A 16,584-nucleotide genomic window follows, 5' to 3' on the forward strand; every position below is an offset into this window, starting at 1 on the left:
TTATTTGACAAAGTAAATAATTATTCTAATATTTTTTTTTATTTGTTGGAAATCCGATGGGCCAAGCTAACACTACATGCTATACAACATGGGGTAATCTTTTCTTAACTTATCAAATTGATGAAAACACTTATAGACGAGAGGACGACTTAAGACCTCTTACTTCTCGTATAAGATTACACCGAATTTACATTATTTTAATAACTTTTAAAAATGCCAATATTATCATTTTTAATAAATATTTAGACTTTATATTTAATTAATTTTTTTTATTTGTAATTGTGTTAAACTAAATTATATTTTAAGTACTTAAATTATCAAAAAAATATTTTAAAATAATTTTATCAAACATTTAATTATTTAAAAAATTAGAAAAAAAAAAGAAAAATTTAAAGAGTAGATTGCGAAAGCGGATAAGCTGTTTCCTTAGGTAATTAGATAATGGATGACGAGGACAGTGTTCAACATCATTATCACTAAAATCACCAATAATACATTTACTAATCACTTTACTTTTGACGCTTAGCATTCCTCCATGCTGCCTGAGAGCCAATTATTACTTCACAGAAAGTAAAGCGCGTGAAATATAAGCTTTAAATGCTAAAACACAAATCAAAATTCCATCCACAAATCCAAAACCCATCCTTAATTATTACTCTTCATCATTCCTTAATCACTTACTACTGCTCTACCCATCTCGCCGGAGAATAAAGAAACGAGCTTTCTTACCGTAACCGGTTGTTTTTGTCTCCTCTGCTCCATTTTCCGGTCACGGGAGAAAATTAATCGATGTTAAATGGTGAGCCTTAGCACTTCGATTACTTCTTGGATCCGTCACCTTCTCGCTTGCATTGGGTAATTCTTTCGATTTCGCTTTCTTTGATTTCTGGGAATGCTTTTGATTTGTTTATGGAAGCTTGAAAAAGTGCTTCTTAGAAATTTTGGATTTTCGTGGATTTTTTTTTTTTTCAGTTATACTTCATTTATGTTGAATAACTGTGCAATCCTGTTGACTTAAGTGTAGAAATATTTCTATTTTTGAGGCGTAGTTGAGATTCATAGTGGATAAAGATTTATTCTTGGATTTACTATTTATAGAAGATTTAATCTTCGATTTAAAAGTTCTCTTGTTTTAGAGAATTTAATTTTTTGGCTTATTGAAATAAATTTCTGCATTGAAATAAGATTATATTGAGAGCTTAAGAACTAGTAATAGGAGCTTGAAACAAATGGGATCTGGTGGGATTAAGGGAATCATTTCATAGCTACAAAACAAACTCAAAACACTTAAGTTGCCATAATTTTTTATTTCAAAGGCTGAAACTCAGTTACCAAAATTAATTAAGTTGCTCAACCAGAAATGAGGAGGAATTATTCAAGCTATATATTGTATTAATTGCTTTCTATGAAATTGACTTTTCAAGAGAGAATTGATCAAGGGAACATTCACTTCTTTTAATAACTCAATTTTTTGTTTACATGAGGGGTGTTTATCCCTCCCTTCTGTTAACTCCTTCCTTATTGGGCATTTCAGCTCTCGTTAGATACACACAGAAGAACTATATTTCAGGAAAAAGTTGATTAGGTGCCCATTTTTGTACATCATACATTTATCTTTTTTATTGACTTCAGAGCTAAGTCTCAAAGGCTCAACTTTATGTTATGTGTGTTGCATAAAATGGAAGTTGTGTATGGATTTTTTCTATATAATTGATGCTACGGTTTTCCACAAAAAAATCAATTATGTTTCTGAGCCTCAGCGATTTGATGATTTTGAATTTGTATTTGAATAATGCCGTTATTTCCAACGTAAGATAATCTAGATATTTGATGTACATTAAAACGACATTTTATTACTATTGCCAGTCTTAAATCTTATTCTGCATATGGCTCAACTTCATTTTTGTTACTATCTTTTATTGTATGTATGGTTTAACTTGGTTTGCAACAGAGCAGTGGTTGTTTTGGATGCTGCACTAAACCCGCTCCAATTATTGCTGTGGATGAGCCATCAAAAGGATTAAGAATACAAGGGAGAGCAGTGAAGAAACCTAGCATATCAGATGATTTTTGGAGTACCAGCACATGTGATTTGGAGAACAGTGCCATTCAATCTCAAAGAAGCATTTCATCTATCAGTGTATCAAATGTGAATCTCAAAAATGGCGTTGGTGCCGTGAGCAGCAATTCTGACTTTGTCAACCATGGTAAGTTACCTACTTGTTTCTTATCATTGTGTTGCTTTTGGGTATTTGATGATTTTGTTTGCATGAATCATTCTTGTAACTCAAAATCTAAAGGGCGGTTACCCTTAACGCTGCTGTTCAATGTAATTGTAGCCCTACTAACAATTAAACTATAATCATCATAATATCATCTGATTTTTTTGACATTTTGTTACTTGCAGGACTTCTTCGCTGGCAACAAACAAGGCTACAATGGATTGGCAGTAACACTTCAACAAATCAAACACGACGGAAATTGGAAAGCAGATTAAAGTAATTTCTTTTCTTTTTTTTTTTTCTTTTAAACGGTCAATCAATTCTTGTAGACTTCAGTATTGGTTGGAATCACACGCTCCGATTAGATATCAACGCGAACTGCAAGAAACGCTTTTTCCTTTTAATTCAGACATGTTAACTGAGTTTCTTCGAGAACCTTCAATGGATTACATAATCTTTTTTCCATGTGATGGCTCATGTTGACTCTATATCTTTTCAGTTGGAATGCAACTTATGAAGGTTTACTTGGAAGCAGAAATCCTTTCCCCCGCCCTATTCCTCTGTCGGTAAGTCTGACCCATTCACTTTTTATTTCTTACAGTATTTCATTATAGCAGAGCAGCATAGTTTAACATTTGTTGATTGAATTTAACTGGCAGGAAATGATTGATTTTCTAGCAGACGTATGGGAGCAAGAGGGGTTGTATGATTGAAGGCTTTTCATTCGGTATCCCTCATCTCTTTTAAGTTTGACTCGTAAGAGGCTTCTGCAAATAGAAATGGGGAAAAGAATTGGAAAAAGCAAATGTTTCTGTTCAATTGTAATATGCCATATTAATGTCAATTCACTTTTTTTTTCTTGTGTATTATTATTTCTACTAATTCACATACATGCAATTCGATCCTTCGCTGTCGGGAATAAAAAAATAAAGGAGCAAAATAATAATAAGAAAAAAAGAAAAGCAATAAATTGTGTCTATGTTAATAATAAAAAAGAGCAAGAGGTTAAGTGTTTGATTCCAGTGAATGGAGAAAATTTTCGTTAAAAGTTCTTTTCCTCTATTTTATAATTTGTGTTCTGGTTTGATTTGCACATGAATTAAGAAATTATAGTTAATATGGTTAAATAATAATTTTTGTTTCATTTTTTCTTAATATGCACTTGTGTTAGTATTCATAAAAATTAAATGATTCATATTAAATTGTTCTTGAAATTTATAAAAACATTTGATTAAATAGAATTCTATTGAAAGATTAAAAATTGATATGTTATTTATATTTATATTAGACAATATAGTAATTTGACTATTTTTATTTGCTTAGAAAGAAGCATATGGTAAAATAGCAAATATTATTCGCTTAAAAAAAAAAGGGGGAAATAGGATCAACAAGGTGTTGGTTGAGACGGTAAACGATCTCAGTACAAGTTTAATCCCGAAGGTAAACGATCTCAGCACAAGTTCGATCTCGAAAAGTACACTTTGCTGGGAGCGCAAAAAATATCTACAGCCATAAAAAAAAAAAAGAAGAAATAGAATAATAATTTGGTGCGAATGAAAAATGAAAGTAGAAAACAAGAAAAAAAAAAAAAAAAAGGAGACAAATTGCGAGACAATTTTGGACGATGAAAAAGGAATTTGTAATGCAGACGGGAAGGCTGAAAAAGCCCAACACTATACGTAAGCCTCAAAAAGAATTTCCAAGCCTGTGATTTTTACCAGTCACTGAAAAAAAAAAAAAAATTATTTGTTTACCTAAATCTGGAGCATCCTTCTCACTAAAAACAAAATAGTGGGATCCATCTGTAGAAAACCATTGCTCCTGGCCTATGTAATAACATACACTTGGCTAGTTGGCTTGGTCATAGCACATAAATTTTGTATTCTTCCAAAAAGCTTAGTCTCATGCAATGAATATTCTTGCACACTAAAACAAGAAATGAAAAGTTTCCAAGTGGAACATAAAAACCTTATGAAGATTATTATTTTTTCCACAATATCAATCCTTTGGTTAGTTATAATTTAAATCCTTATCTAATCGAACCCAAACGAAGTAGTTCAGTAGCAAAGAACAGTTTGAGATTGATCACTATGGCTGGTCTTAGAATATGGGTTTAATTCTTCGCAAGGCAAACTCTCCATCTTTTGCCTCCAAATATAAATGTACATCGGTATAGCTTTTCTCAACTTCACAAAATCCATTTGACTTAACCATCTCTTGCCCACTTTTTTTAAGTCCAATTTGTTAACCATTCTTATAGAATTGAAGATATTCCCCCTCATTTGATTATCTATTAGAAAGTAGAAATCTATTTGATTAGTTCTTTATTGATGGATCACCATGTTTGTTTTCTTTAAAATAGAAAATTGTCTAATCTTATAAATAAATAAGCATTTTCACATCAAAATATTTTCTTATAAATTGTTTTTTATTAAATAAAAGGTAAGTAAGAGTATATTTTTCATATCGGCATTAATTTTAAGATTCAATTTTAGATAATTATGAAGTGGCTCCAATCAAATCGAACCCTAATTGATAACGGAAGAGTACATATACTTATCAATTAGACTAACTCTATTTGATAGAATTTAATTTATAATATCACTTATTCACAATCATTTAAATATATATATATATATATATATAATGCTACAATATCACATTAGTACAAAGGAATATTTAACACCACAAATTAAAATTAATAGTTTATAATATTACCAATTGATTGGTTTGGCTAGCCTGAAATCCAAATTGTTTGATCCAAAATTTTCTGAGTTAGGTTCTATTAATGAGTTTATTTTTATAATAATTCACAAACAAAGCAAAATTCAGTCATTTGATGGACAATTTGACAACAAGCGAATACTTTTTTGAAGTTTTCTTCATTGAAAAAAAAAAAAAAACAACATCGAAGAAATTTCAATCTAGCCATTATCTCAAACATGACATTTCCAAGAAAATTGTGTTGTGACTTATCTTCTTATTTTACCAATTCCATATGAAAGATGAGCAAACGGGAAGGTGGCTTCACAGAAAATAGCTAGATACAGGCACTGGCTGCTTTCACATTAACTTTCCAACTTGCAAGACCTACACATCCATGCATCTTCACACTTTTATCCCATCAATATGAACTATAAATTACAATCTATTTCTGTATTATTCTAAATATATTAATTTTACATTTTGTCTGTCTTTTTTTTATTTTATTTGGACCACATACTCAGTGGATGAGACTTTCGTATTTGAATTAGTGTAATATTTACATAAAACTCTCTCAATAATAACGACTTTAGATTTCAATCAGCTAACCTAATATATCATTAAATGACATAAAAATTTCATGACAAAATATTTATATGAATAAATTAGATTCGTTAGATATGTGAAAATATAAATTTTAAGTGCCAAATATATTTTTTTTTTTAAAAAAATAAAGGTTCAGGACTTCTATATAGATTGTCCTTATTAGGTAGCTGGTAGATTCCAATGAGATAATATCAGATCAAATCATTTTTAGTTCAATGCTGAAATATAATAATGTAGCAGTTAAGATTTGATACATTTCATTTTATATCATATACACACACCTGTCTTTCGGAAAACGTATATGTCATATGTTTCTCTTTCATTTCATTTTATATGATAAAAAAATCAAAATTTCTCTATTAATCAGTTCTATTTCAGCTAGTTAGATGTTTATTTCTAGTTCAACATTCATCTGTATTGATATATTACACATCAAAATCGAATCATTTACACGTAATTGAAAGTGTAACAATCAAATTATATACGTATTTTTAAATAATTTTTATTAATTAAAAGTTGTTTTTTATAGAAAAAAATTGTGGACTGCAAGGAATGAGCTTCAGTGTATGAATCTTTATAGGCCTAAAAAATCATAATAATTGAGATATTCATAATCTTTTTTAAATAATTGAGAGTAGAGAGAGGGATTCATTAGATGTATCCATTTGTGTGGATCAGATTTTGCACTTCCATTTGCATTTTGTATTATTGATGATTTGTTTCTATTGCTTTAGTCTTTTTTTTATTATTATTTATTTATGAAAGAGATGCTTTAGTCTTATTTTGATCTGGGTAAATGCAAATTTTTTGAAAAAAAGAACTAAAAGACAATAAAAATTAATAGTGTTAGTTCGATCGAAGCTCCCGTTAGGAGTGAGCATTCGATCAATTCGGTGCCAATTTCAATAATCACACTGAAGTTAAAGAAACTGAATATCTAATTAACTGATCGATTTAATCAAAATTTATGATTAACCGAAATTATTAATCACTACTTAATCAAAATAAAAAATGAAATCTTTTTAAATTTTATTATAGAGAAAAAAAAAGGGAGGTGTCTATCCCATGAAAATTGGCAAATTGCACAAAGTGAAACTTTGTCATACAATGAACATTTCATTATATATGAATCGAGTTAAATACACATGTGAAGACTGAAGAACCCATTCACTATTATATGTTTTGTTTCAGAACATCCATACCTTAACTAACATTACCTTAACAATAAAAACTATTAAAAAAAAATAACTAAATAAATTTAGAGAAGGGAAAAAGAACAATTTTGTCATTGCAGGCTTAAAACAATGAATGAAATGAATGAATATGGTCTTCTTATAATTATAAATACCTTAAATTCAACAAAATCATTTGACCAAACAATTTGATGTGTCCTCATTTCACAATAAATGCTGACATTTCTTTTTATTTCTGCCTGAGATTTAATAAAATAATATATCTGCAGGCGATGCCTGTGCCGACCTCTCTTCATTAAATATTATTTTATTTTATAAGTGTAACTTGCATTGCATGAACCATGCGTGCATGTGTTGTTTAATCCTACGATAGGTGTATAAAGGAGACTTGCTGACGGAGTTTAGGTGCATCGTAAGTGCTGAGTTGATTGTAGGGTCTGAATGAGCAAGTGCATGATTGTTTGTTTCTGAGATTTTAGAAGGACAATGGGCAGCTGGTGGTATGGTATTATACCAGAAAAGAAGAATGAAGAACAGTGGATGTCCCTGACAGCGATTTGCCTTCTTCACAGTTCATATCTCAACTTGCTCAAATTGATTTTATATTTTACTATAATTTAAAACAGCTAATAATTATGAAACATACATGCATATAATTATATCACATGCACACTGCCATGCAGACATAAAACATTTTGCAAATGAAAATTTGTAGAGTGATGGGTTGAATGATTAATTAATACAGAAAATTTTAAAATTTTCTACAACTATATATGCTCATCATTATCCAAATTTAATGAAATTCAAATTTCAGTTTTTTTTTTTTTTTTTTTTTTTTTTTGGTACAAGAAAAATTTTCAGAGAGTATGAATAATCAGCATACGTTCTTCTAAGATCCTACATGACAAAATAAACACTTGATTGTTAAGAAAATGAAGCTATCCATATTATATTTGAAGGTAAAATTGCAATTTTAACCACCAATTAATTAAGTTAATGCATTGGGAGTAATCAAGTGATTAATACACATAATTATTTATTAATTAAGTTAAATTCCTTAACACTTCTTCCTTGCAATTAATACACATAATTATTTATTAATTATTTCCAGTCATTTTCATTAGTATAGTCAAAAATTGCGGTTGCTTAGGGTGGAAAAACATATTAATTAAATACTCTTTTAGTTGGCTTTCATCAGGATTTGTAAGGGTAAATTAAAGAAAATATTTCCTCTTAATTCTAAATTTCTTTTTAAAATTTGTTTTACAAATTAATTTTCAATTGTAAAGAATATAATCTTGCTCGCGTCATAAAGAGAAAACATTTCTAACAGAAATTTTCTTCATCCATAAAGATCAAACACTGAACTTTTTATTTAAGGAATTTAAATCATTTTAAAAAGTAACCCGATTGATAACTTTAGAAACGGTTTTAGTACCATTAAATTAAAAATTATCGATATTTATTTTAGTTATAAATTCACAACTCTTTTGGAAATTTCTCAAAAGTTGTATATAAAATTCTTGAAAATGAAAAAAAAAAATTAAAAAATCTATAGAAACCTAATAAACCAAAACCCATCTTATGTTTTAGATTTATGTAGAGAGTTAGAAGATTCAGTGACTCTGACCATGAAAATGATAAATAGAAAAACTTTTTCCAAGTTTGATAATTTTAATTTACGTACCAAACCGTATAAATATAAGATTGGACCACACATCATCTTCAACAATAATATTCACATATCAAAAATTCATTGTATATCTCAAAAACAATTATTGTCCAAGAGGAGAGAACCAAAAAAAGCATAACATGCCTGTACCTAAAGACATGGGTCCCTTTCCCTTTACCATTTCCTATTTATTTATTTATTTATTTTTGTATTTTTATTATGTTTTTTGGTCAGCCAACAAATTAAGTTGTGCCGTTTGGGCTTTGTGGTTGAGAAGAGACAAAATGACCAATTGGGTTAATATAGTTGACTTCAAGTCCACAAATTTGTTGGCCAACTTGCTTCTTTTCTATTTTCTAAATTGGCCTACTTATTAACTTAACATGTTTAACAAGTAATTTTCCTTCTATATTTTTTAAAAATTAATTCATGCTCGACCCTAGGTTTACTAGAGCCGAGTTTGAGTTCAAATTTTTTCGAATTGAACGCAAATCTCAAGATGAGTTCGAACCTAAAATTTTCAGTCTTATCGAATTTTAAGTCGAATTAAATTCTATTGAATTGAATTTCAAGTCTGACAGATTTAAATTCGACTCGTTTACATGGATAGTCTCACACATAATATATTAGCAACAATCAAATGGAAAATTTCAATCCTTTTGATAGATTAGATGATTTACGCAGTTTTTGAGTTTTAAAATTTGGCTATAAAAGGGTTGAGTTTTTTTATCGATTTATTAATGAAATTTCTAATTACAAATATAGTAAAGGCCGAGTTAATTGAATTTGGACGAAAATTATATGGAGGAGATAATTGTTATGAAAAAAATATAATTCTTTTGATTTTATCAATTAATACTTTGTTTTTTATTCTTCACTTTTTCATTTCATCATTGTTATCCAACTGATATATACATAAATTCATTTTTGAATTTTCTTACTTTAATTCTGTGGCACGCTTAATTTTAATTTAATTTATTAAATATTTTAATTTATAAAATTATACATATTAAACACTTTAACTTGCAAGATTATTTTATTGAACTACTTTTGCTTGCTAATTAGATCAATTAAGCACCTATTAAATAGTTGCAAAAATGAAAGTTAGTATTCCAAAAGTTATACTAACTATACATCAAATTAATATTTTACATGTAAAAGTTAAGCTAAAAATTATTACTATTAGTATATAAATACGTGTTACTATATTATTAAAATTTGCAAATTCGAGCATATAATAAGTTATTCACAAAGTACAGAGTGTCATGTGATTTAAAATTATAAAGTTTAGAGTTAAATTTATGCATTCAGCCTTATTCAAATTCAGTTGATATAAAATTTAAAACTAATAGGATAAGTCTCACACGTAATATATTAGCACTAAGTGATAAATGCACTAACAATCAAGTAAAAAAAATTCAATCCTTAGATAATTTACGTGGTTGTTACATGATGGTTGAGTTTTTTTTATCAATCTATTAATGGAATTTCCAATTAAATATATTGTATATGGAAGTTCATGCTGTCTGTTTTAAAGATCGAATCAATTGAATTTAGACGATTATTATTTAGAGAAGACAATTGTTATGAAAACATAATACTATAAGATATTAGATATTGATCGATAAGATTTTAAAAAAATAGACAAAAAATGTAAAAAGTACCAAAATTGAAGATTTTCTTTTTTAAATTTGCCCTTTAAAATGGATGGGGCATGGAATATTTCTTAACATTCTAATTAATTATTTCGAGCTAGTGAGTTACCAGTTTGAGTTGTTCAAATCCTCGTACTACTTATTTCATTTTTTAAAAAAATATTTTAGAAAATTTTAAAGAAAATAAAAATAATTTCAGAGATTCTCTTTTTTTAGTCTTAAAATTATTATTAATAATAAAAACCAGAAAAAACTTAACTTATAAGGATTAAATATTTAAATTATTAATTTAGAATTTCCCTTTTTTTTAGTGGAAATTTAGAATTCTCTTAAAAAAAAAAAAAAGCTAAAAATATGATATTTTGGATTACAAAACAGACATTTAACCTTACATTAAAAACATGTTTATTGCTTGATTTAGGAATTATTTTGTTTTTGTTAGTTATGATATACATCTTTCCATTTCAAGTGGACAGGAATTAGGAATAGGATTTTAACGGGACATTGTAATTATTAAAAGCTGAAAGTAATCAGCTAGTTTTCTTTTTCTTTTTCTTTTTCTTTTTCTTTTTCTTTTTTTTTCACTTGTTAAAGTTGTGGCTTATAGCTTTGCAATTATTGATTAATTACAGTCAAATAACCCATTCAATACAATACTTTTAATGCTACTTATTACACCGTATGTTCCAAAATATAAATAGTTTAAGGTTGTTGTATAAAGATTAAGGAAACAATTACAGATTATAACAAACTTAAAGGTAGATAATAATTTATTAATTCACAAATAACGGTTTGCTGGAAAATACAAAATAATAAAGTTTCTGGAGTCGACTTTATCTTCGTATGCTAACAACGAAGTATCTATTAATTAGAGGTTTAATTTCGTTATAAGCGGTCTTGGAACCAATTCACAAGTAATTAATAAAAAAAAAGTAATTAAATTAGAATTATATTTTGATTAGTGGACAATAGTCCCTTATAAAAAGTCATTGTCTATGGGTTGGTAGCTAAATTTAAAAAGTTTAATACAACCTGTTTAGACAATTTGTCTAACAAGTACAAGTTATTATGAAATTAAGCAAAGTTAATTAGGGAAAGATGATAAAAATGTGGGAGCTCCAGTTGTATTCTCAAATCCCAAGTACTAATATTGTCTAAATTAGTACAATTTGGCTAACCTATTGGACATATACAATTAATCAAATATATATATATTTAATAAAAAATAAAAAAGATTACACTTGCTCAACTTGTTCTTTTGAAAAATTGCACATTTTTGCACCAACCTGCCAATTGCACAACTTGTTCTGCTTCATCCAATAGAAATTCATTTGTAAAAGATATGAAAAAGAAGCAAATCTATCATTGTGGGATTGGGGGGAATAGTATTATTTTCCTTTTAAGAGCAAATTTAAACATTTTAGCAAAATTCCAAAGTCTTAAATTGTTCTTTTCTATTTTATACCCTCTTCAATGCCTTTTGGTACTTGTTGATTTAGATCCATTTCATTAATGTTATAAAAAAAAAAAAAAAGAAAGACAATACCATCAATAACATTTGTTTTCATAAATAAGTGAAAAAACAAAAAATTTATGAAGATGTGAAAATAGCTCCTAGAATAGATTAGTAAGAATAATGATAATTGTTATTATATTCCTAAGTAAGACAAAAGAATTAAATAAAAAAGTTGATAGCTAGCCAATCAATAAATAAAAAGAATAAATAGTATTGAATAAAGGAGTATCCGGTTTCCGGTAAGCTGGACTTGGCAAGGTGGACCGTTGGACCGAAAGGAATAACCGGTTTTGAGGAAGGATTCATTGCATGTTTCTAAAGCCAATGTATCTGTGAAAGCAAAACCTCTCATATATAACTGTACACAATTCTCAACCTAACCCAACAATTCCGTAAACAAAGAACAACCAAAGAGAAAGAAAAACCTACATTCCTCTTCTTCTTGTTTCTCTTTTTTTGCCCTACTTCGTTAGGGTTTCAAGTTATTGACCTTTTTTTTTTCTTGGTAATGCATTCAAGCTTTCTTGGTTTATTTCTGATCTTGTTTTTCTTCGCTTATTTGCTTGTTATTGCAAGTTTTTCTGGTTTTTGGCCTCTTAATCAAGGTTTCGTCTTTTTTGTGTTCTCCGTCTTCTTCGTCTTCTTATTTGGGATTCAATCATGCCTACTCTTGTCAACTACAGTGGTAAGTTAACTTTTTTCTTTTTCTGTTGATTTTGAATTGATCTTTATTGGGTTATGTTTGGTTTTGACTTTTGATCTATTTGTGGTTTTTTGGATTGAGATTATTGATGATTGCTTTTTAGTTATTGAATTTCTTATATAAATGAATCAACTTGATTTTACTTAGTTGATAGGCTTCACCTGCAAAGATAAATAAATAAAAATGTTAGCTTTACTCGTTTAAGATCATAATCTGGGGCTTATTGGAGTTTATTTTCAACTGGGATTTTTCAGGAGACGATGAGTTCTATGCTGGGGGTTCTTTATGTACAAATTCCATGCTTTATTCAATTGGCTCCCTCGTTGATATATATAGCCCTCCTTGCAAGAGGGCACGCACTAGTTCCCCATTTCTTTTCGGGTCCTCTGATTTTGAGCAGAATAAGCAGCCATCAATCGACGTTCTACCAGATGAATGCCTTTTCGAGATCTTCAGGCGAATTCCTGGAGGCAAAGAGAGGAGTTCATGTGCTTGTGTCTCCAAGAGATGGCTTTTGTTATTGAGTAGTATTAAGAGGGCTGAAATTTGCGAGAGCAAAACTTTAGTTGCAGATAATGAGGTTACAGTTTCTGTTTCCAATGATGTTGAAATGATCTCTTCTGATGAAAATGGGAAAATTGAGAGTGATGGGTATCTTACAAGATCTTTGGAAGGAAAGAAAGCAACTGATACGAGACTTGCTGCAATAGCTGTTGGAACTAGTGGCCATGGTGGTTTAGGAAAGCTTATGATCCGTGGAAGCAACTCTGTTCGTGGAGTCACAGACCTTGGTTTGTCAGCAATTGCTCACGGCTGCCCATCATTGAGGGCTCTTTCTTTGTGGGATGTACCTTCTGTTGGTGATGAAGGTTTGTTTAAGATAGCCAAAGAATGCCATTTGTTGGAAAAGCTTGACCTTTGCAATTGCCGGTCAATTTCCAACAAGGGCTTGATTGCAATTGCAGAGAATTGCCCAAACTTGATTGCACTAAACATTGAGTCTTGTCCAAAGATAGGTAATGAGGGCTTACAAGCTATTGGAAAGTTTTGCACCAATTTGCAATCTCTTTCTATTAAAGACTGCCCTCTTGTTGGGGATCATGGAGTATCGAGTCTATTGTCATCAGCTTCTGGTGGGTTAACCAAGGTCAAGCTTCAGGCTTTGAATATCACAGATTTCTCTCTTGCTGTAATAGGGCACTATGGCAAGGCTGTTACTAGTCTTGTTCTCAGCAGTCTCCAGCAAGTGAGCGAGAAAGGCTTTTGGGTCATGGGAAATGCTCAGGGTTTGCAAAAGTTGATGTCTTTGACAATTTCTTCTTGTCGGGGTATAACAAATGTGAGTATTGAAGCTATAGCAAAAGGATGCACGAACTTGAAGCAAATGTGCCTGCGCAAGTGCTGCTTCGTGTCAGACAATGGATTGATTTCTTTTGCCAGAGCTGCAGGATCTCTTGAGAGCCTGCAATTGGAAGAGTGCAACAGGGTTACACAATCAGGGATTGTAGGTGCAATCTCAAATTCTGGAACAAAGTTAAAAGCTCTTAACCTTGTGAAATGCATGGGGATTAGAGATGGAACATCAGGAATGCCATTGCTCTCACCTTGTAGCTCTCTTCGATCCTTGTCCATCAGGAACTGCCCTGGATTTGGTAGTGCCAGCTTGGCTTTGGTGGGCAAGTTGTGCCCTCAGCTTCAGCATGTAGATCTCAGTGGCCTTTGCGCTATTACAGATTCGGGACTTCTCCCACTCTTGGAGAGTTGTGAGGCAGGACTTGTTAAGGTGAATCTTAGTGGCTGCATGAGTTTGACTGATGAAGTAGTTTCAGTCTTGGCTAGGCTTCATGGTGGAACTCTAGAATTGTTGAATTTGGATGGATGCAGGAAGATTACTGATTCTAGTGTGGCAGCAATTGCCAGAGGTTGTTTGTTTCTTAGTGATCTAGATCTGTCAAAATGTGCTGTCACTGATTCTGGAATTGCTGTCCTAGCAAGCGCAGATCAGCTCAATCTTCAAGTCCTCTCCCTATCAGGTTGTTCTGAAGTATCAAATAAGAGCTTCCCTTTCCTAAAGAAATTGGGCAGAACCCTGCTGGGGTTGAATCTTCAACACTGCAGTGCCATCAGCAGTAGCACAGTTGACCTGCTTGTTGAGAACTTGTGGAGATGTGATATCCTGTCCTAATCAGGAAGCGGAATGAAATGTGCAGAAATGAAGATATTGGACCGTTTTCTAGAGTTCAAGAAATCCAGTTGGATTTCATAGCTTGTACAAGAATTAATTTTCATATAGTCAGCTCACACTGGTAGCAGCATTCAGCATAGGTTTTTTGGCCCATCAGTATAGTGGGTACACTAGTAACTCCGGTTTGGTTGTTTTCCAGGGAACTTTGGCAGATCACTCCTTCGTTTCACTTTTTGCAGGCTTGAAAGCTTGTTGTAACTCTTTAGCCCCCATTCCTGGGAGGCATACTCATTCGAAGCCATGGTCTCTTGAGAATACATTTACCAAACCCTAGTTAGATTTTCGCCTGCAACTACTCCATTCCTTATCTCAAGTGCTTGTTGTCCTTTGCTGGATGTGAATACACACTTTGAATGTCAGCTCGTCAATTGATGTTTGATGGCATATTGATAATCGATCCCTCGACCAAGGTTACTTTGTTCAAGTCATGTGCAGTCTCTTGTTTTAATAAGTTTATCTCAGTTGCTAGTGTCTTTATAAATATTAATAATGCTTGAAGCTCTTGTTACTTTGTTTATAAAGTAACAAAGGTTTATAAGGGTTACTTTGTTCAAGTCATGTGGAGAGTCTCTTGTTTTGTTAAGTTTATCTTAGTTGGGAGTGTCTTTATAAATATTAGTAATACTTGAAGCTCTTGTAGCGGTCGAGGTTCTTGTGTGTCCTTGGTGTGTAAGGTTGCTTAGGGCAGTTCTGTGTCTTGGGGTGCCTCAGATCAGCAGGCTTTGGCAGTGGCATTATGGGTGATAACTTTGTTTTGTATTCTAAGCCAGGCTTGATTTTTCAGGTTCTCTTTGATTATGAATTGTTCTCTGCAACTGCTTCAATAAAATGTAATATTTCCCTTTCTGTTGTGTAATTCAGTCCTTTGGAAGGTGTTTCTATGAGATATTTTTCACAATTGCTCCTTTTAGAGCCTAATCCTAAGTTTCTGATTTCTGATGCAGATGCTAAATTTAATGTTCTACTGAAAAGATAATTGAATAGTTGAAAAATGCTGGATGTTCATAGTTCAAACTTCAAACTGTTAAACCCTAACCGTTTTTTCTGAGAAATTTAAAATATTTATATATTAATCTGATAGATTGCTGAGCTTTTCCCTGTTCGCATCTGTTGCATAGAGGACCATGGCTCTGAAGAGAGCTATAATGGCTGGCTTCTTTGTAGAATCTTTAATCAGTAATTCTTGAGGTGTCTGTTTTATGCCATACAATAAATTTTCATCAAGATCACAAATATTAAAAGAGAAATCATCAAATACAAAATTACAAATCCCAGTATTAAAACAACTTCTCATCAAATTTTACCTATTGGGTTTGCACTAAAACAAGTTTTTGGCTACAGGGACCAGATTCAGTACCACTTACAATGCTTGCATATTATAGGCATTTGAAAGAAAATACAAGTTTGCTACCATTTTGTTGTTTTCCTAATTTGTCCAAGACAATAACGGTAACTGAACTGCTACCTAAAGGCTAGAAATAGAATAGTGCAAACTTCAATTCAATTATTTTTGTTAGGATAGCTGTGGCCAACCATCCGCTTGCATTTATTGTATTAACCCGTGTAATGCATAAATTTGCTTCTCAAATTTACATGATTTGTTTTGTGACACTCTAAAATTTACGAGAATCTATCATGAATCCACACTTTTACATTTCATTAATAACTACACTTTTTGTCCAAATGAAATGACTTTGTAATAATTCAATCATCATGAACATGCATTTTTATATTTTACTTTGACGAATGACGTAGTTATTATTGAAATGTGAAGTTAAGGTTCATGACAAATTTGAGGCTACCATAATTCTATAAATGAGTGTATGCAATATAATGAATTCTACAATTCATCAAAAAATTAAAAAAAAAACAATTCATTTACAAAAAGATCACAACAAAATTCATTTGCAAATAAAATGTACTTGGGGTAAATTTATTTTAAACACAATATAAAGATAGTTTTTGACAATTTCTTTCTGATTAGAAGAAGGAGAAAAAAAAAAAAGAAAAGGAAATTGCACATTCTTAAAGGAATTTTCATTCCCACATGCTCAAAGTTTCTCATAATC

General features: G+C 30.8%; 2 protein-coding genes across 3 annotated transcripts; both read left to right on the plus strand.

Annotated features, from left to right (window-relative positions):
* Nucleotides 1-529: 529 nt before the first annotated feature.
* On the plus strand, nucleotides 530-3,088 carry LOC105639373 (uncharacterized). Of its 2 annotated transcripts, none has more exons than XM_012223411.4 (5): nucleotides 530-799; nucleotides 1,952-2,207; nucleotides 2,408-2,498; nucleotides 2,722-2,788; nucleotides 2,882-3,088. In XM_012223411.4, exons 1-5 carry the CDS (start codon nucleotides 797-799, stop codon nucleotides 2,933-2,935), a joined length of 471 nt encoding a protein of 156 aa, XP_012078801.1. In that variant the 5' UTR covers nucleotides 530-796; the 3' UTR covers nucleotides 2,936-3,088. The 2 variants fall into 2 exon arrangements, with proteins under 2 accessions (XP_012078801.1, XP_012078800.1); XM_012223410.4 differs by having other exon boundaries at nucleotides 537-855; nucleotides 1,957-2,207.
* An 8,811-nt stretch (nucleotides 3,089-11,899) lies between these two features.
* LOC105639376 (EIN3-binding F-box protein 1) lies at nucleotides 11,900-15,371 on the plus strand. Its single transcript, XM_012223412.3, has 2 exons — nucleotides 11,900-12,252; nucleotides 12,525-15,371. The coding sequence occupies exons 1-2, from the start codon at nucleotides 12,228-12,230 to the stop codon at nucleotides 14,453-14,455; spliced, it is 1,956 nt and encodes a 651-aa protein (XP_012078802.1). The 5' UTR covers nucleotides 11,900-12,227; the 3' UTR covers nucleotides 14,456-15,371.
* Nucleotides 15,372-16,584: the final 1,213 nt, after the last annotated feature.

The sequence above is a fragment of the Jatropha curcas genome, chromosome 8 (genome assembly GCF_041381405.1).
Source record: "Jatropha curcas cultivar XTBG-Jc1 chromosome 8, XTBG_Jcur_1.0, whole genome shotgun sequence".
NCBI lineage: Eukaryota > Viridiplantae > Streptophyta > Magnoliopsida > Malpighiales > Euphorbiaceae > Jatropha > Jatropha curcas.